This window comes from Podarcis bocagei (genome assembly GCF_964188305.1).
Source record: "Podarcis bocagei genome assembly, chromosome: 8".
Lineage (NCBI taxonomy): Eukaryota > Metazoa > Chordata > Lepidosauria > Squamata > Lacertidae > Podarcis > Podarcis bocagei.
The window spans coordinates 91,283,193-91,309,517 of record NC_138133.1 but is presented as its reverse complement, the minus strand read 5'-3'; the positions used below and the strand labels follow the sequence as shown (position 1 = coordinate 91,309,517).

Below are 26,325 nucleotides of genomic sequence, written 5' to 3'. Positions count from 1 at the left end.
AAGGAGAACCTGTCACCAAAATTCTTATTTAAAGATGATCATGGAAGAATTCTCGCAATTGAAATCCAAACACAAGGGGAAAAGATTTTGATATTAGGAGTTTATGCGCCAAATGATGGAAAATCAGAATTTTATAAGAAGCTGCATGAGACAATGATGGACTATTTGGACTATTCTAATATTATCGTGATGGGAGATATGAATGGGGTGGTGTCTACAAATATGGACAAATCCCAAAATCAAAACTTAACAACAGACGGCAGACTCCCTAAAACCTTTTTTGAAATGACAGACAATATGGACTTGATTGACATATGGAGGACAAGGAACCCCTTGGGTAAAGAAGGAACCTTCTTTTCTGAGGCCCATTTGTCATGGACACGAATCGACCAAATTTGGATATCTAGAGGGCTGGCCCCGAAAACGAGAAAAGTGGAAATCTGCCCAAAAACCTGCTCCGACCATAATGCCTTAAAAATGGAATTGAGACTTTTCCCAACTGGATCCTTCAGATGGAGAATGAATGACACCTTGCTAAGAGATCGAGAGATCGTTAAGAAGGCCCAAAAAACGCTAAAGGACTACTTTGAAATAAATTTGAATACTACGGTGGAGAAAAGAATAATCTGGGATGCAAGCAAAGCTGTAATGAGAGGGTTTCTGATACAACAGAATACAATAAAGAGAAAATTTTGGAATGGAAAAAAGGAAAAAATTCTAGAGAAAATAAGTGAAGGAGAGAAAAAGCTGAGAACTAATCCGAAGTCAAAAGAGGTGCTAAGAGAGATCAAATTCCATCAAGCACAATATTCGAAATTGATTAATCAAGAGATTGAGTGGAAAATCAAGCAAATGAAGCAGAGATCGTTTGAATCAGCAAATAAATGTGGAAAGTTGCTAGCTTGGCAATTGAAAAAAAGACAAAAGCTAAACACGGTTACAAACTTGGAGATTCAAGGAAAAATAGTTCAGAAACCAGAAGAAATAAGAAAGTGCTTCCACAGATATTTCAAAGAACTTTATGCACAGGGGCCTCAGAAAGAATCGGAAATAGACCAATTCTTGAGGACAAATGGACTATCCAAAATAAGTCAAGATAAAAGATCAATGCTCAACAGTAAAATAACTCAACAGGAAATTGAAGGTGCCATCCAAAATATGCAACTTGGCAAATCTCCAGGCCCAGATGGTCTCACCTCCAAATATTATAAGACTCTGAAGGATTGTTTGACACAACCGTTGTTGGAGGTTTGCAACCAGATTATGGAGGGGAGAAAGGCACCGGAAACGTGGAAAGAAGCATTCATCACATTGATTCCCAAGTTAGAGAAGGAAAAGACTCAGCTTAAGAACTACCGTCCCATCTCACTCCTGAATGTGGATTACAAAATATTTGCAGACATTTTAGCAAGTAGACTTAAAAACGTATTAAATGAAGTAATTCACAAGGACCAAGCAGGCTTTCTCCCTGGTAGACACATGTCTGATAATACCAGGAATATTATTGATATATTGGAGCTGTTGCGAATTAGAAACACAAGGGCTGCTTTAATCTTTATTGATGCGGAGAAAGCATTTGACAACATTTCTTGGATGTTTATGAAGAAAAACTTAAAGGGGATGGGAGTGGGACGGGGGTTTGAAAATGGAATAGAAGCAATTTATTCAGAGCAAAAAGCCAAGTTGATAGTGAACAATGTGGTGTCGGATGAACTTCTAATTGAAAAAGGGACACGACAGGGGTGCCCTTTATCCCCTCTGCTATTTATTTCTGTTCTGGAGGTATTGCTGAATATGATTAGGGAGGACCAGCTGGTGCAAGGTATAGAGGTCGGAGCGAAACAATACAAATTGAAAGCCTTTGCAGATGACCTAGTCTTGACAGTACAGGAGCCAGTATCTAGCACAAAAAGAGTTCTGGAACTTATTTTGGAGTTTGGTCGGGTGGCGGGATTTAAGTTAAACAAACAAAAAACTAAGGTTTTGGTCAAAAATCTGACACCTACAGAGATAGAGGGGTATCAGAAAGAGACAGAGCTAAGTGTGGTTAAAAAAGTGAAATACCTGGGGGTATACTTGTCCACTAAAAATTTAAACCTTTTCAAAGATAACTATGAAAAATGTTGGTTGGAAATTAAAAAAGACTTGGATATTTGGTCAAGATTGAAACTTACCTTGTCAGGCCGAATCGCAGCTATAAAGATGTGTGTTCTGCCTAAAATGCTATTCTTATTTCAGACCCTTCAGGTCGTGGACAGAATGGAATGTTTTGGAAAATGGCAGAAGGATATTTCTAAGTTTGTCTGGCAGGGCAAAAAGCCCCGAATAAAATTTAAAATACTAACCGACTCAAAAGAAAGAGGGGGGTTTGCCCTGCCGGACCTAAGGTTGTACTATGAAGCTGCAGCCTTCTGCTGGTTGAAGGATTGGTTCCTGTTGGAAAACACCGATGTCCTAGATCTGGAAGGGTTTGATAATGTGTATGGTTGGCATGCATACTTGTGGTATGACAAGGCGAAGGTTCATAAATTGTTCAAAAACCATATTGTCAGAAAATCAATTTTTGCCGTCTGGATGAAGTATAAGGACTTATTAGAAAGCAAGACCCCGAGGTGGCTATCACCTGTGGAAGCCAAGATTTCTAAAAAAAAGCCCAATATGGAGGCCTACTGGCCAAAATATTGGGAACTGATTGAAAGAGTTGGAGATAACTGGAAGCTCCAAAGCCAGGACAAATTAAAAGGTAAGGTGCGAGATTGGTTACATTATGCTCAAATTCAAGAGGTATTCAAAATGGACAAAAAAGTGGGTTTCCAGTTGGAGAAATCGAAACTGGAGACGGAGTTACTAGAACCAAAGACTAAGGTACTTTCGAGGATGTATGACTTGCTGCTTAAATGGAACACACAGGATGAGACAGTTAAATCTGCTATGATAAAATGGGCACAGGATGTAGGACACAACATTATGTCTGAGGACTGGGAAAGGTTATGGAACACCGGTATGAAATTCACGGCATGTAGTGCCTTGAAAGAGAACATTATGAAAATGGTATACCGGTGGTACATGACCCCAGTCAAGTTGGCTAAAATATATCATCTTTCTGATAATAAGTGTTGGAAATGCAAGGAGGCAGAAGGGACATTCTTTCACCTCTGGTGGACCTGCCCGAAAGTAAAGGCCTTTTGGGAAATGATACATAATGAGCTGAAAAAGGTATTCAGATATACCTTCTCTAAGAAACCAGAGGCCTTTCTTCTGGGCATGGTGGACCGGAAGGTGCCAAAGAAGGACAGAACCTTGTTTATGTATGCAACCACAGCAGCTAGGATTCTTATCGCAAAGTTCTGGAAGACACCAGATTTACCCACACTGGAGGACTGGCAGACGCAGCTGATGGACTATATGGAGTTGGCAGAAATGACTGGCAGAATTCGAGATCTGAGCGAAGAAACAATGGAGGAGGACTGGAAAAAATTTAAGGACTATTTGCAAAAACATTATAAGTTGTTTGAATGTTAAGATTGCGCACGATTAAGAAACGTTATGCTTCTGCAATTTATTTTAAGTAAATGATAAAGTAAGTATTGATGGAAAAAAAATGAGACAAATTAGGAACAAAATATTATGTTTATTAAGAGTGTTAAAACGAAATTACAAATTTTTGAAATTGGTAACATAATAGATACAAAGGTATAATAAGTTGGGAAATAAGATAATAAATTGCTGAACTGGTTAGAATGATGAATGCAATGCTGAGAGGATGTGAGGAGGTCCAAAAAGATGTTGAAAAATTTTTACAATGATTTCTCTTCTTTTTTTTCTGTTTTTCTTTATATATATAGAAAATGTTTCTTGTATATTGCTGTTTAAACAAATTTGTTCACCTATGGAAAGAAACGCAATAAAAAATTTTTATAAAAAAAAAATGAAAGGTCAGTAATCTTGAGACACATTTTCTTAAGAAAACAGGGCACTTCTGAGAAGTATTACAACCCCAGAAGAGGCTGCATATCCAGATACATGTGAAGAGAATTAGAGAAGAACTGGAGCAGGAATGAAACGTTTTTCTTCTACCACCAAATAGCAAGAGCAGCTCCTTTAAGCAAAACTATTCCTAATGTTTATTGTTCACAAAGCACCTTGGGGGTCATGTGGTTAAAAAAATGTAGGCTTTCTTGACAGAGCAATCTTGTCTCCTTACAAGCCTAACAAGGGAGCTGTGCTGTGCTTGCACACACACTAGACATCTGGGGATCTTTATGAACACAAACACATGGTTAAGCCATACCAAATTAAGTACAGTAGCCCTTTCAGCATCAATAAAGACTTTAATTTTAAACAGTAGCCGTATAAAGCAATAGCTCTGCTGAGTCTGTTAAACAACATACAGCTGTCAAAACTAGCAAGCTAACCATTTGTATTATAGAAGGCAATTATGTCCTTTCTACAATCTGTAACATATTGTTTCAGGAGCCATTTCACAGAATGAGCCACTGTTGGGCAGAAATGATTCAGGGAAGCCCCAAGATATTTGTTTATTGTCATAAAATATATACACCACTAGACTGAGGGTTTTTTTTTACACAAAGTGATTTGCAATAAAGATGAAAATATAAAATTATCACTTAGAAAATTAACAATAATTTTAAGACTTTCAAAAAGTTAAAACAACAATAGACAAAAGCAGGTTAAAACTTGCATCAACTTTCTGAACATCTGGGTAGGATCTGGTCTGAAGGCCCATGAAGCCAACAGCCTGGACTCCATGATGGTCTAAAAGGTGGGGTAGAAATGTAATATATCATAAATACATATTGGCTGAGATTTTGAAGAAATTATGAGAATTTCCAGCTTGTAAGCATTTTGGACAGGAACTAAGGATATGGTTCCCCCCGCTATATATTTTCAATATAGCTGTGTTTTCTTATAAGTCCTGCAAGCAATCTCAAAAATCAAAGACACAAATACAGACTTATGAATAGCCATTGTCCCAGAGCCAGTAGAAAGTCAAAATTACTGTGTGTGTATGTTCATTTTTAACTTTGTCTAGAATTGAAAGAACAACTGTTGACAATGAAAAACTATTTAGTTCATGGGTAGCCTTGTTTTGTTTTGGGGTTTGTTTTTTAAAGAAAGCATAGAATTCTATAAGACTAGGAAGATCTTCACCACATGCTGAAACATGAGAGAACTTATTTGATAAGGTATTATTATTATTTTCATAAAGAATAATCATGCACATTTTGATCCAATAGTCACTTGCCACATTTCTTATTTAACATGGAACTATGCAGACAAGGCAACCAGTTTGTCCAAATTTGGATGACACAGCAAGTGGCAGTTAATCTAAAACTGGAACAAAATATTTCCAATTCCTTGCACCCACACTGGGAAGCAAGCTTTGTTCCGTATCTATGAGAGTAATAGATCATTCTTGGTTTGCTTGGAAAAGGAATACTTCTAACTCTATCTAATGTTCTCAAGACCAGGAGGTGGGGGGGACACCCTGTCTCGCATGAGGTGGCACACCTCTGGAAGGAGCAGGCCTGTAACTTGTGGGTGCTCCTGCAGCCAACACTGTCACTGGAAGCCACAGTGGCCAGGTGTGACTTTTTCCAGCTACGGCTGGTTCACCAGCTATGTCCCCTTTTTGACAGAGAAGACTTTGGTACTCGGTGTTCAGGTAACGTCCAGACTGGATTATTGCAATGGGCTGTACATGAGGCTGCCATTGAAGACTACCTCTGAAACTTCAGCTGGTCCAAAACGCCACAACCAGATTACTGGCTGGGATTCCTTTTAGAACTCATATAATACTTGCTTTAAAACAGTTCCATGGGCTACAAGTTCATGTCTGGGTCCAATTCAAGTGCTCACATTAATGTTCAAAAGGTCTCAAATATTTGAAAGACAGTCAACTTCCCTACAGTCCCTTTTGGGTCTTAGAAGTCAACGGATCTCTTTAGAAGCTTGGGATGGTGCCAGTGGCCCTGGAGAGGGCATTCTCTGTGGTGGCCCTTAAAGGTAAAGGGACCCCTGACTGTTAGGTCCAGTCGTGGCCAACTCTGGGGTTGCGGCGCTCATCTTGCTTTGTTGACCGAGGGAGCCGGCGTCCAGCTTCTGGGTCATGTGGCCAGCATGACTAAGCTGCTTCTGGCGAACCAGAGCAGCGCATGGAAACGCCGTTTACCTTCCTGCCGGAGCGGTGCCTATTTATCTACTTGCACTTTGACGTGCTTTCAAACTGCTAGGTTGGCAGGAGCAGGGACCGAGCGACGGGAGAACACCCCATCGCGGGGATTCGAACTGCCAACCTTCTGATCGGCAAGTCCTAGGCTCTGTGGTTTAACCCACAGCGCCACCCGCATCCCTGTGGTGGCCCTTAGGTGATGCAATTCCGCGCCCACAGAGATTCACTTAGCAGCTCCATTATAGTTTTTGTCGCATGAAGGTGCATCCTTGTTTAGGCCCCTGCATCAGCTCTAATGCTCTTTGTCCCCACTGAGGGAGAGAAGACTTGCTTTATTATTACCATATTTTTTTGCTCTAGAAGACTCACTTTTATCCTTCTAAAAAGTAAGGGGGAATGTGTGTGGGTCTTATGGAGCGAATGCAGGCTGCACAGCTATCACAGAAGCCAGAACAGCAAGAGGGATTGCTGCTTTCGCTGCGCCGTGATCCCTCTTGCTGTTCTGGCTTCTGAGATTCAGAATATTTTTTTTCTTGTTTTCCTCCTCCAAAAAGTAGGTGCGTCTTGTGGTCTGGTGTGTCTTATAGAGCGAAAAATGTGGTGTTTTTCTGTCCCACCTTCCCTCCAAGGAGCTCAGCATGTCTTCCCCCCTCCCGCAGGCCCTTTATCCTCACAGCAACTCCTATGGGGTAGGTTAGGCTGCAAGACTATGACTGGCCCAAGATCATTCTCAAAGCTTCATGGCTCAGTGGGGATTTGAACCCTGGTTACCCACTACACCACACTGATGAAGGCTGTGGGCACATGGCAGCTGGAGTAATGAGCAGAGGAATGGGAAAGATGCCACTGAGTACAGGCCAGTATGGAATTAAGAGGCGCTCAATGCATGAAGAAAGATACACTTTGAAAAGAAGAAACGGGAAGTGTTGAGGATTTTTGCGCTGCTGTGGGAGAAATGCTTAGCGCTGACTTTTTCCTCTTCTTTTGTATTCCTTGGTTCTTTCTTTACAAAGGGCTTAACCAACTGATTCCTCCTGACCTGCAATACATCCCACAATTAGCATTTTTGAAGCAAAGAAATAGAGCTCTACTATCCACATTTATTTTCCCATTTTAACATCAAAGAAGCAAGCTACTTAAACTCCTGGCTTCACTGTAGGATTAAACCACACAATTCTCTAGCGGCTTTCATTTATACAGAAACGGCCTCTTCTAGAAAACAGAAAATGGCATCTTCTTTAAATAGCTCACCATGCAGTCTTGAACTTCCTTATTCCTAGTTTCCCCCCTAGAGACAGATGTTTGAAAATAAATACAGGCTGAGGTCATAAACAGGGGGTAGGAAGAAAATGAGAACAGACTAAGGCAAGAAAGTAATCTATCAGCCAGAAACATGATAAAAGACTGAACCTCTTATCTCTAGTCCACAGAAGCTCTAGATCCCAGTGATGCTCTGTATAAAAAGGCTTTAAAAAGTTACCAGTGTACAGTATTAAAATAAAATACAGCACACGAGGTTTATTTGGCTAATCGCACTAAAATCTCAGTCCAGTGTACAAATCCAGATCCATCGACTTTGTATTAAACAACAAGCAAGATACAGGTAGGTAGCCGTGTTGGTCTGCCATAGTCAAAATAAAAAAATTCCTTCCAGTAGCACCTTAAAGACCAACTAAGTTAGTTCTTGGTATGAGCTTTCGTGTGCATACACACTTCTTCAGATACACTTCTTCAGTGTATCTGAAGAAGTGTGCATGCACACGAAAGCTCATACCAAGAATTAACTTAGTTGGTCTTTAAGGTGCTACTGAACAAGCAAGATACTTTGTCTACACTTTTTCCATGTCTGCAGAATGAAAATTTGCACCCGGTGCCTTTAGATCACCATGAACTCAGAATATTTTTTTAATACTTCATACGGAGATTTTCCAAGTTGTACTACAGGCCTTCTCTGAACGTTTGAGTCCCAAGACAAATTCGAAGCCGTTACATTTCATCTTCTCCTGTAACCCACTGCCCCAAGTTCTATGTTAGCAGATTATGGCTTCATCTTTGATCCATGATAAAGAAGATGCTTGAGACTTTGTCTGAAACAGAAGCTTCAGAGTCCCCACCCCACCCTTTTGGAACCCTAGCTGGAGGAGAGTTAAACTTGTCTCCCCACTCCCATGGGACTGTGGTTTACATAACTAAAAAGAACTTAACTGCATTCAAATATCTAATTTGAACCACACCATGCAGGAGTGAAAGGAAGGTATAGCGGGAAGTGCAGCATTTTCCTTCTTCAGTGTTCAGCATAAAGGTAAAGATAAAGGGACCCCTGACCATTAGGTCCAGCTGTGACCGACTCTGGGGTTGCAGCGCTCATCTCGCTTTACTGGCTGAGGGAGCCGGCGTCCAGCTTCCGGGTCATGTGGCCAGCATGACTATGCCACTTCTGGCGAACCAGAGCAGCGCACGGAAACGCCGTTTACCTTCCCGCCAGAGCGGTACCTATTTATCTACTTGCACTTTGTCGTGCTTTCAAACTGCTAGGTTGACAGGAGCAGGGACTGAGCAACAGGAGCTCACCCCGTCGCGGGGATTCGAACCGCCGACCTTCTGATCGGCAAGTCCTAGACTCTGTGGTTTAACCCACAGCGCCATCTGCAGTGAAGTAAAATAGCGCTCCCCACCCCTGCGTCTTCTTGTTTGTGCCCAAGGTTTCAAAGAACAGGAGGCAGTCAATGGCAACCACAAATAATGGCTGGTTATCAACCAATCCAAAATCTGCAGACCTAATATTAGTCCAGTTGTGTTTGAGTTTCAAAGCCATACTTGTTAACATTTCATCATTCTCTGGTTTTCTTTATCGTATTTTTCTACTAGTTGAAAATGAGTAAATGCTTTAGACCTCCGTAACTGATTTTAAAATTAACACCCCTTGCTGAAGAACCCAACTATTTTTACGCCCACACCCATGTGCATTCTTCTGCTGTTCAATTCTCCTGTTCAAGAATCAGCATCTTAATACTGTCCCCCCATTTTGTGATAAATGGCTCCAATCATAGTAACAGTGACTTTGGGTTGTAGCCAATGAACTCAACCCATTATGTAAGGATTTCTGCTTGCACAAAAAGGCGCTTCCCCTTCCTCTCCCCTTCCAAATCTGTTCTGGGATTCCCCCAATCTGCCAGAGCAGATTGAGAGGGGCATGTGGGAATCCAGTCCAGGGCAACACCCAGCCCAGCTTTCTATGATCCTGTTTAACACATTTATATCCCTCCTTTCCTCAGAAACCCCCTCAAAGCAGACGGTCTTCCTGTTACACAATTAAGATTGCTACTCAAGGTTGAAAGTCTAGTGTTACACCCTTCAATTTTCCTCTTTCCTGTACAATCCGTAAAAACCTGTTATCCTTGCGTGTACCATTTAAATTATTGCCCCCCTCCCTATCCTTGCAGCTTTCAAATACAGGCAACTTGTATGTCTTGAAAGAGACAGTTCATTTCTTTGTAAATCTTTCATTATTCAGAGAAACACTAATTAAATTCATGTGGAAAGAAACGTGCAGTGATCCAGGGGTTCAATCACAAAGATGAAGTAAGACCTAGCAGCTTTTCCCCAAAATGAGCTTCAATCCAGCAAAGCAATTACTCAAACTACTGGAGCATTTGTACACTCGAGAAAGCCACTTGCCCTGCTTTAGTGCTCAAGCTGTTCTGTGGCATTCGCAAGTTAGTGCAGGTGGGCAAACCCTTTTGTTCTTAGATGACATTGATGCATAGCCATAAACATAAGCTGGCACAAAATGCTCTGTCCATAATTCTAAACTGTTTGAATCACAATTATTTAGTCTGTAAAGATGCACCAGCAATTTAATAAGAACAACACCCTCAGCAGACATTTTTCGGGGTGTGCTGAGGGCTGCACCTATAAAGTGGGTGGGAAATTCCACTTGTTCAAATGTTCTTTCACAGGCACCTTTAGATATACACCATGGTTGTCTGTAACTAGAAGTAAAATCATAAGAAGAGTCTGATGGATCCTGTTCTCAGAGTGACCAACCAAATACCTATGGGAAGCATGATAGCCAGTGTGGTGTAGTGGTTAAGAGCAGCAGACTCGTAATCTGGTGAACTGGGTTCGATTCCCTGCTTCTCCACATGCAGCTGCTGGGTGACCTTGGGCCAGTCACACTTCTCTGAAGTCTCTCAGCCTCACTCATCTCACAGAGGATGAGTGTGGGGGAGGAAGGGAAAGGAGAATGTGAGCCGCTTTGAGACTCCTTAGGGTAGTGATAAAGCGGGATATCAAATCCAAATCCAAACTCCTCCTCCCGTGGTTACCATCAGCTGCCATTCAGAAGCATGCTACTTCAGATAGTGAAGATCGTAGCCCAGGCATCCCGAAACTCAGCCCTCCAGATGTTTTTTGTGACTACAATTCCCATCATCCCTGACCACTGGTCCTGTTAGCTAGGGATGATGGGAGCTGTAGTCCAAAAACATTTGGAGGGCCGAGTTTAGGGATGCCTGTCATAGCCATCAGGGTTAGTAGCCATTGATAGCCTTATCCTACATTAATTTGTCTAATCCCATTTGAAGGCCATTCAATGATTCAATTCAGGGGATAACGTTTTTGGCTCAGTGGGCCAGATCTTTATCCACCCCACCTGAGTGAGCCAACCTTGGCAGGTGGGAAGGACCATCTCCTGTCAGCTGCTTGACAGGGGTTGGGCCTTCCAGGAGGGGAAAACAAAACTCCCTGCATATCAGCTGACGTACAAGGTGTTCAGTTCTGCTTTCTGCAGCCATCTGACCACAGATATCAGGTGTGGGGCAGGTAGGTGTGGTTTAGGGAACAACTATAGTAACCTCCTGTCTAACCTAGGTCCATGGCTGGATATATGTAGTATCCTCAGTCAAAGAAAGGCCTGTTTGAGGGTTTGTCACACATATAAATTTTAGGCACTAAGGCATTTTTTGCCATCATTAGAGTTTCTGGCCTTGCCAGGATAAGTCCTCCTGACACACAGCTTTATTCATAAAACGTATTGTGGGAGATATTCTTAGGACATGCATGATGATGCTTATTTCCCTCCAAATGAAATTAGTCCAGAAACAGGGATAAAATTCACTGTAACAAATAGTCAGCTGCAAAGGGAATGATGATTAATGATTACCAACATATACACTCAGAAAAAGAGACTATGGAAAGTAACCACATTTCTTATTTTGTAGTTTAGGATACAGTTTAGACACGTCGTGTCTTGGTCACACTTCTAGTAGCTATCCAGAGCTCCAGACACTGCACTCAGAAAATCTTAAAATCAAGACCCTGTACTTGTCACATGTGTGCCACAGAAATGCTCATTTAATTACACCCCCAGCTACACTGTCATTGCCATTCCTTCTCACAGGCTACCTCAGGGTACAGGCACACCTTTAAAACAAGACTTCAGAGAAAAAGCTCTAAGCTGTCTGATAAAAATCAGCAAAGCAAATACCAGAGCTATAGCTGTCTTTGCACATGTTCACTTAATATGGTAAGTTAACATTCAAGAGTACTTTTTCTCATAGAAATAAAAAGGGGCAACCTCTGAGGTATACCGGAGGTACAGCTCTTTAAAAGAACTTTAAAATAACTTTCCCCCAATTAAGTATGGTATATTTCTTACACAATGAAATGAAGTTTGACGGTCTTTGGGTACCATTCATCACATTAATACCACTACAGGTCTTTGCTTTTAGAGGACATAGGTCTAAGATGGTTTTATCTAACAGGCATATTCAGACCAAATATCACACCCATGTCATACATTTGAAGCACATGGCTTCCTCCAAAGAGTCCTGGGAACTGTAAATTATGCCTCACAAAGCTACAACTCCCAGCACCCTTAACAAATCACTAAAGCATGAATCACCGCACCAAGGTACAAGAACAGCTGTAGTCCACATACCAAATGTAGCCGAGCCTCAAGTGACAAAGATGGATCCAGGAGAGTTGCCAAACTACAAACGTATTCTCTCAGACGAAGAACAATGCCATTAAGAACAGAAAAATTGTCGATTTCCGAGGCACAACCACTTACTAACTGTACCTCTGTCTTCCCAGGGTTCAAGCTCAGTTTTTTAGCCCTCATCCATTCCACAACTAGATCCAAACAATGTTCCAGACCATACTCAGTTTCTCCTGACTCAGGTGTTACGGAGAAACTGAGCTGTGTTGTATTCAGCATACTGAAGATGATTTTCCTCAAAATTCCTAATGACTGCTCCCGACAGCTTCATATAGATGCTAACCAGCACTTGCGACAGGGTTATAACCTGTGGCTCACCACAGAACAGGGACTGTGGGACTGAGATACAGCCTCCCCATGCTATTCTCTGGACACAGCCCTGCAGATGGATTGGAAACACTGTAAAACTGTGACCCCAGCACCCACCCCACAGAGTCACTCCAGGAGAATACCATGGTCAATGCAGCAGACAGACTGAGAAGCAGGACCAGACACGCATTTCTCCATCCCACTCCACCAGGGCAATGAAGGCTGATTCGGTCCCCAAACCACACTTGAATCCAGATTGAAATGGACCTGAATAGTCCACATTCTGTCGGAACTCCTGAAACTACTTAGCCATCATACTCCCCACCACATTGTCCAAGAAACAGGTATACATGACTGGGTGGTAGTTTTCGTAAACTGCAAAGTAGGGTGGGTGAACACTTAACAATACAGTGGTACCTTGGGTTAAGTACTTAATTCGTTCCGGAGGTCCGTACTTAACCTGAAACTGTTCTTAACCTGAAGCACCACTTTAGCTAATGGGGCCTCCTGCTGCTGCCGCGCCGCCGGAGCATAATTTCTGTTCTCATCCTGAAGCAAAGTTCTTAACCTGAAGCACTATTTCTGGGTTAGCGGAGTCTGTAACCTGAAGCGTATGTAACCCAAGGTACCACTGTACTAGGGTGGTAGGACCTAGCAAGAACCAAAACATTTCAATATGTCCCTAAGCAACAGACTTTAACATTGCACAAGCTACGTAGGTTAACCTGCACTGCAGAGGAGGCTTTAGAAAAGAACTGATAGAAACCAATGAAGCTAATTAGAAATCTGAAGGAAGAATTTTGTTGCTATTCCTGCCTGCTAAGACTACAAGAGCTGTTCACCAGATCATCTCTTTACAGAGACATGCTGAAACATGAGAGTTGGAACAAGAAGTTCAAGTTTCGCTAATCTTCTATGGTGAAAGGAGAGCAACTCTGATTTAAAAATTTGAAATAATAGAAATTAAGTGGTCTTTTGCTGTAATGTTATAAGGGAATATGAGAAAATGGTTATTAATAGGTAAAAAAATAATAATGTTATAATACTTAAAAATTGAAGATTAAGATGAATGAAGAGGGGAGGGATTTGCTGAATTAACAATTGGAACTGGAATACAGAAAAGGAAGGCGTGAGGAGGTCCGGGAAATAAGCAAATGAAAAATATGTGATAGAAAGATTGAACTGTTTTTTAACTATTTTTATTTTGTATTTTTCTTTTTTCTTTTTATTTTGTAATTTTTTTGAAAATCTTAATAAATATCTTATAAAAAAATTTAAAAAATGAAATAATCAAGGTGTTTAACCATAGGATTGTCTGCACCTGCTATCCCCTCTGACATAAAATGCCAAGATATAGATGGCTGCCCGGCACCTGTGCTCTAATACAGCTAACAAATCTGTAGCTTACCTTTAAGGCTTCTATGACAAGATCTCTTGCTTCTAGTTCCCCTTCAAGAATGCTAAACAGAGTCAGTAGTTCAGGTTTGCTGAGTTTTTCCAGATTCATCTTGAACACCTGGAAAGAGAAAGTTTAATTAGATACTGTTTTTGAACAGCCAGCAAGCAATAAGGTACATATGACATGCAAGTCTGAAGTTTCCAGATGAGACGCCCCATTACCAAAAGCTCACCACTCCTTTCTTCATGGCCACCATAGCTACTTGCAAATGAACAATCATTCACCTTTTCCCTTGGGCTCACTAACAGATGCACCCCCAGATGGCCTGGGAACAGCACAAGCGCTAATACAGCAGCATTAGTCACCAAGTAACAACCCCTTTAACCAGGATAATTAATATGAGTGTTCATTACAGATATAGAGATAGGTAGATAGATATGTACAGTGGACTAGTGACATAATTAGACATTTAGACTAGATGGCTAACTATCCTGTTGACAACAATTATGTATTCCTAAAATCTTAAAATGGATGTTTGAAAAATAATCACTATGAGATACAATTGGCTTGCATAGAGTAGCATGACAGAACCACATATTACACAGCTTACTTTTTGAAGATGTTTTCTGACAAAGTTTTATTACTTGCTCATACTGGAATCAATAGAAGTTATCCTACCTTATAAATGTAAAGCCCCAGATATTAGAAGACACTACACTGCAAATCACTTGAAAGCAACATTTCTTACATATTTTGAGTCCAACTCAGCTTATTTCATTAAGTACTATTTTATATTATACATATATTATGGTGAGCATGCACACTGACTTTATTATCTACAGGACACTTTTTCTAAAATGATCGTTTCTGCTTAAGAGACAATTGCATACAAAATGTTCCACCTCGGCCACCACTTTGCAAGCTTTTTGTATTCTCCACATAGATCTAAACAAAGACTGCATTCATGCTTCAGTTTCCTCTGCATCCAGAGTGCTCCTACTGCTGGTTTGTGAAGTCATGCACACATCATATTAGCCTCAATCTACATCTATCCTGTAGTTTCTTGAGAAATATTGCATTTTGATGCATTTTACTCTAAAGCAGCTTTGATCAGAATTGAAAATGTAAGCCATTTGAAGACATCCTCAACCCTTCGCCATTCAATGGTGTGGAAAAGCAGTGGGAAACTTGGAAACACATCCAACTATACTGATATGTACAACATGCAAATGTAGTTTCAAATGCAGCAGAAAAAATGACCTCGCTGCATTTTAAGCTGGTAGTGTATACATAGGCAAAGATTCACTCAAGATTTGTTTAAGGTACTGGTTTTTAACCAGTGCCGTGGCACCCTGGGGTGCCTTGAATGATGGTCAGGGGTGTTGTGGGCAACACTGGCCTCTGTCCCTCTCTCTGATGCCCTCTCCCATCTCTGCCTCCCAAAGGCTTGCACAGCTGTTTGTTGCAGCAGCCCTGGCTACAAGCTCCACAGCTGAATGGTGCCTCTGGGGCTGGCCAGGGGGTGCTTCCCAGGCCCCTGTGGGGCAGTGGGAGGAGGTACCTCTCAGGGGTAGGGGGGCAGCTCAGAGACCAGGGGCGGCAGCTGTACCTGCCCATAGGACTCCCAAGGAAAGGGGAGAAGGCTAAGGGAACACTCCACAAGGGTGTTCAAAAAGGGTGACACAACTGGGCTCCTGAGCCCCACAGGGGTGCTGCAGAAAGAATGAAGTCATGGACTCAAAAAGGTTGGAAACCTTTGATTTAAGGCATGACAGTTTTCCAGTCGCTGATGGAAAATGTATGAATGTGCTGCTGAGCATGTCGTGAGAAATTAAGAGTTCTACTGAAATACCACAGCATTTAATTGGATTACTCCCGTTCAGGATAAAACATCCAAGTTATTCGGTAGAACAGAGAAAAGACATGGCTGGTCTCATTTCTCCAAATGAAAGCATGACTATGCTTCCTTTTATGGGCTGTGTCCAATACTATCCCTACTCAAAGTAGGCCCATTGAAACCAGCTAGACCAACTTCATTCAATTAATTCCTCCTGAGTAGGACTTAGCCAGATACAACTCTATGGTATTGCAGCTGTTTAAAATCCAGTGCAAGTGTTCGTTACGATGATCATCATACGACATAAACTCAGTGCTGCAGATAAACAAGTTGACTGTCTGGGGGAAGTTTAAACAGTTTGGAAAACTCATAAATGCCTGCTTTCATGATTTCCTACAAGACCAGGCATCCAAATTGGGTTCGACACAACAAAGGAGGTGCCACATTTCTCTTGAAGTAACAGCCACATTTCCCCCCTTTCTGAAAACCTTTCCTGAACCACACATTTGCGCTGTTACTATAACATCCTGGCAACTTTAACTGGCACTTCAGCAAGGTCACTGCTACATAAAGCAAACTATGATGGAGTCAGAGGCTAGACCATAACTTACTTAAAAACAAACAATTCCTAACAGCTGTACTGCTGCAGACTGAAAGTACACCTTTGTCCCGAGTTTTTAATCTAGAGTTTGATGAGCCCATATACAGTTTTTACAAGAGGATATGACTTTTAAAAGAAGCAGTACCGCTACAGGAAAGCAGAGAGATCAGTGGAAAACAGTTAGTAACGAAAGTCCAAAATGTTTTGCTCACAAGCCATAACCTGATGCCTACGTATTCCACTAATTTTAAAATACAAAGTGAAAGTCTGTCAGACATTTTCAACTTGGGAATGTTGTAAGTTAAAGCTGCTTCTTGAGTTTAGGAGTTCTTCCATGCAACTATTTTTAGTTTAACAGCTGCATTTTGGGTTCATAGATTGTATAATCTGGTCTTATACTGTCTTTGAATCACTTTATTATTTGCACTGTTACAAAACCTGAAGGTGGCCCGGAGGGGTGGGGGGGGGATATTCCTTGCCAAAACACAGACTACACAATTTTCTTACCATACTTTCTTCTGTCATCTCATGGCTAGCTGTTCTGTGCCACCCCCAGATCTCAAAATTTCATCAAGAAAGGCACATACAGTGAAGCAGCAGCACAGTTATTATGTCAAGATAACAGCTTCCATGTCATTTGTTGGCAAAATGTGAACTATCTCAATAGCCTTCTTTGTGTCAAGCCTAAACAAAACTGACTAAGCCATGAATACAACATAATAATCCAAGAAGTATGGCATTTCTGAATCATCATTATGTTCACAAATAGACTAATCAGTGGGGGAAACTTCACAACGCTTCTGAAAAACCAGCGCAATGCAGCAGTTTGTAGTACAGCTTTTCCAGAATCTGTTCTAAGTTTAAAGGCTTTGCCTCAGATGCCTGGTACTATTTCCTTGGAACAAACTACAGCAAACAGAGGCAGCACTTTCCTGCAATTATTGGAGATATTTCCTGTCTTTCTAAGCTCTTTGATAACACATACCTGTTATTGAAACAAGGCTTCTCTGTGCACAACCTCTTTTAAATTCATCGTATCCAAGTAACAGTGGAATTTTCAGCACTACACAAAACTCTCTGAAGTGCCAGATGAGATTATGCTGCTATGTTCACGTAACGTGGAATGTATTACTTTCTTGTGGTATGCATGCAAACATACCAGCATCTACAGAAGCTTATGTTTGTAGTGCTTTGTAAATTTATCTATTTACTTTTGAATTTAAAAAAGTTGTTCTCATCAAGCTATATTCAAGCTTAAACCTCCACAATCCACATACTTTAGGGCAAATATGCACCATCTTTAAACTTAGCCATTTTTAAATATACAGTGGTACCTCGGGTTACATACACTTCAGGTTACATACGCTTCAGGTTACAGACTCCGCTAACCCAGAAATAGTACCTTGGGTTAAGAACTTTGTTTCAGGATGAGAACAGAAATCGCGTGGCGGAAGCGGGAGGCTCCATTAGCTAAAGTGGTGCTTCAGGTTAAGAACAGTTTCAGGTTAAGAAGGACTTCCGGAAAGAATTAAGTACGTAACCAGAGGTACCACTGTACTGTGAATTGCAGCCTAAAAAACGGAACCCAGACTATATTTACCATATGTTAGGAGAATTAGAAGAAAATTACACTGAGTTTAATAAGTAAATATACTTGGGATAGCAGCTTAAGAGTGCAATTCTATGCTTGTCTAACTCAGAAGTAGAAACAACAAAGTATTGTGGCACCTGAAAGATTCTCTAGGATATGCTTTCTCTGACTGGTGCCATGAATAGGATGTAGGCATGTTAGGTACCTAACTCGATTCCAAATTTGTTAGCTTAAGCAGCAATGCTATACCCACTTATCTGGGAGTAAATCCCAATCCATTGAACTCAGTGGGACTTATTCTGAGTAGATAGGTATGCATTGTTTATCTCAAGCCACAATTCCATTGCCTTCAAAAGTTTTGCACCTCAAAACTTTGCATATAACCTCTTACTCAGCTAAGATAAAAACATCACTTTCCCCACAATTACTAGCCCATTATCTCTGCCTCCTACTTATCGATATGCAGACAAATCAGCCAGGGCAGATCTAAAAGCCAAGTATGTATTCCAATGCCAAACAAAAACCAATAAATTAGTATCTCTTTGAATATTATTTTTCTGTGTAAAGGGATATTCTTATTTCTGGCCAAAAGCCACTGAAAACACAATCCTTATGCTTTTTTAGAAAGAGGAATACTATTTAGCAGCAACCATAAAAATATTTGCACATGCAAGAAAAGCTTGCTCAAACTAAGGCTGTATACACACATTTCATTTAAACCAGATTTAAGGTGCATGTGTAGGCTGCATACACATCATACATTTTTGCCCCAAAGAATCCTGGAAACTGTCATTTAAACAGCCATTAGCAAACTACACTTCCTAGTAGTAAAACAGTAAAACAGGAGTGGGGAACATTTGGCCCTCCAGAAATACAACCTGCATCCCCAGCAAACCTGGCCAATGGCCAGGGAGGATGGGAGATTTAGTTAACAATATTTGGAGAGCCAAAGCTTCCTCATGCCTGTGATTAAATCTCAAGATCCTCTATATTTCCAGGCTGTTAATGGAGGATGCAGTTTTTGTATTTCTAGGTTTGCACAAAGAACTCTTTGCTGTCATTCCAGAGTAATTTCCATAACTTTCATTAAAAGGCTGAACTTCAATAAAGTACTTGATCAATATTCTTTGCACAATCAAGTATGCCTGATCTTTTCTTTATTTTGTCACCAGTACCCTGGCACTCTTTACTCTAGTGTGAATTTCTAGCAGCATTCTGAGAATGACCTAGCAATGGTGCCAAGCGACAAATCTAAGCCAGCAATTTATCCATTAAACTTAAGACAAGGGCTGCAACATTCTAATACTGTTCTTGGATATCACTCATACAGGCCAAGCTCTAGATTCAGGTAGGTAGTCGAAATATATATATATATATATATATATATATATATATATATATATATATATATAAAATAAATGTCCAGTAGCACCTTTGAGACCAACTAAGTTTGTTCTTGGTATAAGCCTTCATGTGCATGGACACTTCTTCAGATACTATGCCAAGCTGTGCAACTTGGAAGTTGCGCCTAAAAATAAATAATGAAGGCGCCAGATGAGCCTCCCTGGAGAGACCAGGGAGCCACTGCAGAAAAGACCTGTTCTCGTGCTGCCACCCTCCAGACCTCATGTGGAGGAGGCACATGAAAAAGGGCCTCAGATGGTGGCTGAGAAGTCTGAGGCAATTCATATGGGGAGAGCTGGTCCTTGAGGTATTGCGGTCATTTACTTATTATTGCCATTGTCTGTCAAGACAGATGGATGCCAATGACAAAAGAAGAATGAATAATTTTTATTTCTTAGTTCATGTCATATCCAGTTTATTCCAACTGGGTATCTATCTACCTAATCCAGGAACTGTTAAAAACTTTATTCTGAGATACAAACTAGGCTCTCAACAACTTTCAGCCCCCATCACTGATGACACTCTATGGACTTGCAAATGAGCTGTTGCGATGAGTCACATGGAGCTTTTACCAGCAGTGGAGAAACACTTGTTCAGCTGTCCCCATCCCATTATCCATCTATAATAAAAAATAGAAATGTGGAATGGTTCACATCCCAATACCATGAAACCCACAACTGGATCAGGAACAGGCCATCTGAACTTCAGGAGCAGAGAGATGTACATGGCTACTTGTCATCCGTCAGAAGACAGCCATGAGCTCCACTTAAGTGTGTAAAGTTTGCCTCTCATCCCCAATGATGGTGGAGGAAGAAAAACCTACTTATTCACTGTCCAAAACTGAAATTTGCAAATTGGGTAGAAACCCTCATTTCTGCCATCTTCCAACTTCCTAAAACACATGGAATAGGTTCAGTCTAGAAAAGGAAGCAACTTCCTTTGCAAGAAGAACTTCCCCTCACGTAATGCAACTCATCAGTAGCTTCCATTTACTACAGAGCATGAACAACTGTTTCCTTCTCATTCTCCTCCACACCTCAATCCTCCTTTACATCTTGGTGTTCTCAGGCAGGACTGTTAACAAAAAAATTCAGTCTGACACAACCATGTTTCTAGAAGAGGCATACGATGTTCCTTTTAGAAATTCCCATCTCAGTCAGTGTGAGGTAAGCCAGGTGGAGACAGCAGCAACAGAACAAGAAAGCTGGAAAACACATACAGAAATGTGCATACTTATCTAGAGGGGCACTATCTCCTGCATTATGGGATCTCAGGAATGATAATTCCTGGTATAATCCAGATCACTTTTTGCTGCCTTAAAAGTTTAGAATGGCCATATTAGACATCTGGTTCCTCTCCGTTCCTTCCTTTGAAGTCACTGGCATTTGTGCAGTGCAGCATGTGACCAAAATACTGTGGTACCTCAGGTTACATACGCTTCAGGTTACAGACTCCACTAACCCAGAAATAGTGCTTCAGGTTAAGAACTTTGCTTCAGGATGAGAACAGAAATCGTGCTCTGACGGCGCAGCGGCAGCAGGAGGCCCCATTAGCTAAAGTGGTCTTCAGGTTAAGAACAGTTTCAGGTTAAGTACGGACCTCTGGAACGAATTAAGTACTTAACCTGAGGTACCACTGTAAAGTTAATGTAACATTTCTAGAACTACTTTTCTGTGATAAAGATTAAAAGCACAATAGCCATTTGAGTGTGTGTGACACAACTGTCCTATGCAAAAAAAAGTATATAAATAATATTTGATGACGGCTATCAAAGACCATATCAGTATTTTTATAGTCAAAGGGAAATACATACAAGACTGTTAGTAGTACAGTGGTACCGCGGGTTACATACGCTTCAGGTTACATACTCTGCTAACCCAGAAATAGTACCTCAGGTTAAGAACTTTGCTTCAGGATGAGAACAGAAATTGTGCAGCGGTGGTGCAGCGGCAGCAGTGGTACTTAACCTGAGGTACCACTGTACTGTATATTAATTACATCAAGGGTGGCCAGCAATTTGCCCTACTGATGTACTGTATAGGCCATGCTCCAGGGATTAGTGATAGTTGTAGCTCAAAACATCTAAAGGGTACCACATTGGCTTATTCCTGAATTACAGGTTTTAAAATCAGAATCCTGATCCTGGTTTCCTGGCAATCCAAATTAATTTACTTCAAGTAGTAAGCATTAGAAATATTTCAGGATGTTACATTAACATCTTAATTCATGGAAAAGCTAGAACCCACAACTAATTTTCTTTACATTTGGTGTGTTTGCTTCATTCCTTGTCTATAAGTCTTCCAAGACCAGATGCCTCCAGTAACCACAGAGTAAACATTATAGCAACTGCTGACCTACGTTGTCAGTGCTACTATGACCACTAAGCACGCCTTCAGCAAACACAGAAATTCAGTATAGCTGCAACAACAAAAACTTCCTACTAAGTTCCAAAGAAGCAGCGATACTTGCAAAGCAAAGTTAGTTACAGCAAGAGGAAATCTTGAGAAAACTGATCATAACTTACTGGTAAGACTTAATTTGAAATGACTGGGAAACAATTTTTAATTACTAGAAATAGTACTGTCATTACTTAGGTAATCTTTAAAAAATGAACAGGATGAAATCCTTTATGCTACCCACTAAAATATTATTTTCATGTTTGATATCTAATATTTTTAAGAAACTCTCTTTCACTAGCTATCAGCATATCAGTCACACATATTTATTATGTAAACACAGAGCAATAATCATGGTTTTGGCATTTTGCAACAGTGTGTTACTGTTTGCATGTCACACAATGCAGGTGACAAGTTAAGAACAGTATAATATTAACTGAGAGCACATCTAAACAAAGCAACTGACAGCATCCCTCACCAAGTCATGAAGGACGTTTGGCGTGTAGTGCATAAGGTTCAGTAGCCCAAACAGTCAGTTTAAATAATGCCCAAATTACATTTAGCCACTTGTTTTTCCAAGGTTCAATTTGCTTTGATGGAAAGAAGTCCTGTCTAACACTGTCACGGTACCCATTAAAAAATAAGTACTCCCTTGTTTTTTCCTTACCAAATTGCTCTCAGGCAGATCTAAAACATTCCATACCTAGCCACTTCACAAAGTATGTACAACACACTTCATATATCAACCCTCTAAATCAGTATTTCCCAGACTTGGGTCTCCTGCTGTTGTTGGACTACAACTCCCATCATCCCTAGCTAGCAGGACCAGTGGTGAGCAATGATGGGAATGGTAGTCCAAAAACAGTTGGAGACCCAAGTTTGGGAAACCCTGCTTTAAATAATACCAAGTTGATTTGACCCACTGCTCCCACCCAAAACCCCCACCTTTGGGGCCAAAATTAACCAACAATCACAGCACCAGCACTTTTCACCATTCACTGCTCCCTTCATTGCTATGATAGCAACGTCTCAATTTATCACCTATGACAACCTAAATATACTTTCTCCCATTCCAGACATGCTTTAGAAACTTGCTCAGGTGTAGAATAAACTGCTCTAACCACTACACTTCTAAAATGCAATAGATAATATCCAATCCCTGAAGCAGAAAGAGGTCTTAGACTGGCACCCAAAAGATGACACATTGCATTGATAGCTTACCTCCCCACCCCACTGCCAAGGAGCCCACTCCTTGATTAATTCCCACCAATGCCCCTGTGAAGTGGGTTAAGCCGATATGCAGGGAATGGGCCAAAGTCATCCAGTGAGAGTTCTGGGATTTGAACCCAGGTCTCTCCCAGGTCCTAGTAGCCCGACACTCTAACCACTACTCCACCACTGGCTCCCCAATACCCTAAAGTAGCCTTTCCCAACCTTGGGTCCCCAGATGTTACTGGAGTACAACTCCCAACATCCTTGGCCACTGGTCCTGCTAGCCATGGCCTTTGAAATGTGCTTGTGGGGGTTGCTTCTGTTTTTAAATAAATAACATAAAAATAAAAACCATCCTAAAGCTCCACACACCGAGCTCCAACTCCTGGAGCCTCTAAAGTCTAAACACTGCCCTCCTTCCTCCCAGCCCTCTCCTTCCTGGGACGCTTTAAGCAGGTGTTGGACAGCCATTATTACTTATTAAATTGGTATACCACCCTTCATCTGAATATCGTGGGGCATAAAAACACAAGATGCAAACACAGAAACAAGAAAAAAACCACCCACCCCTCCCCCCATCCGACATCTGCCAGGGGCTAAATTTAGCCGCCACTCCTGCTCCACAGGAGGAGTTGGAGATGGCGTTTACAAGTGGTCCATGTTTCACAAGCATACAGTAAGGTTAGTAGTACAATAGCTTTGCAAAGAAGCATTTTGGTTTGCCTGCGAATGTCCCGGTCCTCAAAAACTCTGCACTTCAATCAGGAGAAAGCTGCGCTTGCAGAGCTCAGGCAATGCTGGATTTCGGCATCAATGTCGGCCCTTGTGGAAAGATAACTGCCCCGGTAGGAGAAGCGATGGGCATTTTCCAACATTACACCACTGAGTTGGATTTGTGGCGCTGCAGAGAGGTTATTTTGTACTTGTTGGTGCAGCACATTGGGTTTTTTTGGACATTGAGGAAGGCACGCTTGGCAAACCCTCACCGTGATCAACTCCCACCCTGAAACCTATGTACCCACCATGGAAGGACGTGTGGATCCAGAACTGGCCTCTGCAGTCCCTTACGGACTCACTGTTAAGACTGTGTTCATGGGAGACAATCTTACTTGGCTACGAGTGATAGCCAAAGAAGAAGTGATCCTCACCGCACAGTCCATCCTAGAACTGCAGAGCTGGACAGAGCGCCGAGATTCATTCTAGCCCAGTGATGGCCAAACTTGGCCCTCCAACTGTTTTGGGACTACAACTCCAATAATTATAATAGTATGTTGTTGTTGTTGTTGTTGTTGTTGTTGTTGTTGTTAGGTAAAGGTAAAGGGACCCCTGACCATTAGGTCCAGTCGTGGCCGACTCTGGGGTTGGGGCGCTCATCTCGCTTTACTGGCCGAGGGAGCCAGCATACAACTTCCGGGTCATGTGGCCAGCATGACTAAGCCGCTTCTGGCGAACCAGAGCAGCGCACGGAAACGCCGTTTACCTTCCCGCCGGAGCGGTACCTATTTATCTACTTGCACTTTGACGTGCTTTTGAACTGCTAGGTTGGCAGGAGCAGGGACTGAGCAATGGGAGCTCACCCCGTCGTGGGGATTCGAACCACCGACCTTCTGATTGACAAGTCCTAGGCTCTGTGGTTGAACCCACAGCGCCACCCGTGTCCCATTATTAATATTACTAGTACTATTATTATTATTTATACTCTGCCCATCTGGCTGGGTTTCCCCAGCCACTCTGCGCAGCTTCCAACCAAGTACAGTGGTACCTCGGGTTAAGCACTTAATTCGTTCCGGAGGTCCGTTCTTAACCTGAAGCACCACTTTAGCTAATGGGGCCTCCTGCTGCCGCCAGAGCCCGATTTCTGTTCTCATCCTGAAGCAAAGTTCTTAACATGAAGCACTATTTCTGGGTTAGCGGGGTCTGTAACCTGAAGCGTATGTAACCCGAGGTACCACTGTATAAGATTGGGGACGTCCGCCTTACTAGCAGAACATGTGAAAAGGACCATGGGGTCTTAGTACAGTGGTACCTCGGGTTAAGTACTTAATTCGTTCCGGAGGTCCGTTCTTAACCAGAAACTGTTCTTAACCTGAAGCACCACTTTAGCTAATGGGGCCTCCCGCTGCCGCCGCACCACTGGAGCCCGATTTCTGTTCTCATCCTGAAGCAAAGTTCTTAACCTGAAGCACAATTTCTGGGTTAGCGGAGTCTGTAACCTGAAGCCGAGGTATGTAACCCGAGGTATACCACTCTATTATAATACAGTGGTCTGTTAAACATTAAAAGGTCTGCCATCTGATGCTAACAGGACCAGTGGTCAGGGATGAGGGGAGCTGTGGTCCCAAAACAGCTGGGGGGCCGAGTCTGGCCATCACTGGGCTAGCCCAACCCCCCCCCCGCAATGCAGGGGGGGGGGTTTGAACCCGCCACCTTGAGATTGAGGGCCCTGCTTCTTCCCTCTGGCTCCTGCCGGCCATCCAACCCCAGGACCGGACCCCCCCCCCCGGCTGCCCTGAAATCCCCTCAGAGGCGGAGCAGGAGCCGGACCCCTCTCGGCCGGGACAATGGCGGGACCCCCGGCTCCCCCCTCCCCCTCACGGACGCGCCTTCCCCGGCGACGCCCCCCCCCTCGCCACCCACCTCTCCGGCGGCCCCCTCAGCTCGCCGCCCGCCGCCGCCCTCCTCGCCGCCGCCTCAGCCGCCGCCGGTGCGTCCCCGCTCGGCCCCACTCGCCATCCCTCCAGCCTCCTCAGGCGGACCCGGGATTGGCGCGCCCCGCCGCCAACCGCAGCCCCGGCCGGCGAGGGAGCTCGGCCAATCGGCTGGCGGGAGGGCGGTGCGGAGGGCGGGAGCGGAGCGGGGCGGAGGGGCCGTCCGGCCAATCGGAGGCCGCAGGAGGCGTGGCAAGAGAGGAGGGAGGGCGGGGCCAGGGCGCGCTTGAAAATCCCTTTTGTTCGCGGCCCGGTCGAGGCGGAGGCGGGAGGGAGGCCGCGGTGGAGACGTCACTTCCGGTGAAAAGGGATGGTACTTAAAGGGTGGGATTAAGCTCCTGCCTCGCCCCCAAAATATAAGACGTTTTTCCAGGCTGCAAGAATATATTTCATAGAATTCTGAAATTATTTTATTATTATTTTAATTAAATATTTTGTCTTAGTTTTCCATTTATTATTATTTTAATTAAATATTTTGTCTTAGTTTTCCATTTATAATCACATCATTTTTATCCACTTTATCTCTTTGGCTCTTTAGAGCCCCTCGACTCTTCCTTCCCTGCCACCTCATGGCTTTCAAAATGAACCTTTATATTGTTGCATTTTGTACGTTTTCCAATTCTAATTGAACCTATTACAAAATACCTCAACATTTAAATAAATATAGAAAGGGA

At 42.4% G+C, this 26,325-nt stretch overlaps 1 protein-coding gene across 2 annotated transcripts in view; it reads right to left on the bottom strand.

Annotated features, from left to right (window-relative positions):
- LOC308592800 (CTTNBP2 N-terminal-like protein) overlaps positions 1-25,711 on the bottom strand; it is a 41,275-nt gene extending 15,564 nt beyond the window's left edge. The window contains exons 1-2 of one of the 2 annotated variants that reach the window (XM_081204656.1): positions 25,581-25,711; positions 13,912-14,019 (exon numbers count right to left, since the gene is read on the bottom strand). In XM_081204656.1, the coding sequence (XP_081060782.1) occupies positions 13,912-14,010 (99 nt within the window). In that variant the 5' untranslated portion in view covers positions 14,011-14,019; positions 25,581-25,711. Of the gene's footprint in view, positions 1-13,911; positions 14,020-20,371; positions 20,413-25,580 lie in introns of those variants that run through there. The other variant, XM_081204657.1, reaches the window with a different exon arrangement.
- Positions 25,712-26,325: the final 614 nt, after the last annotated feature.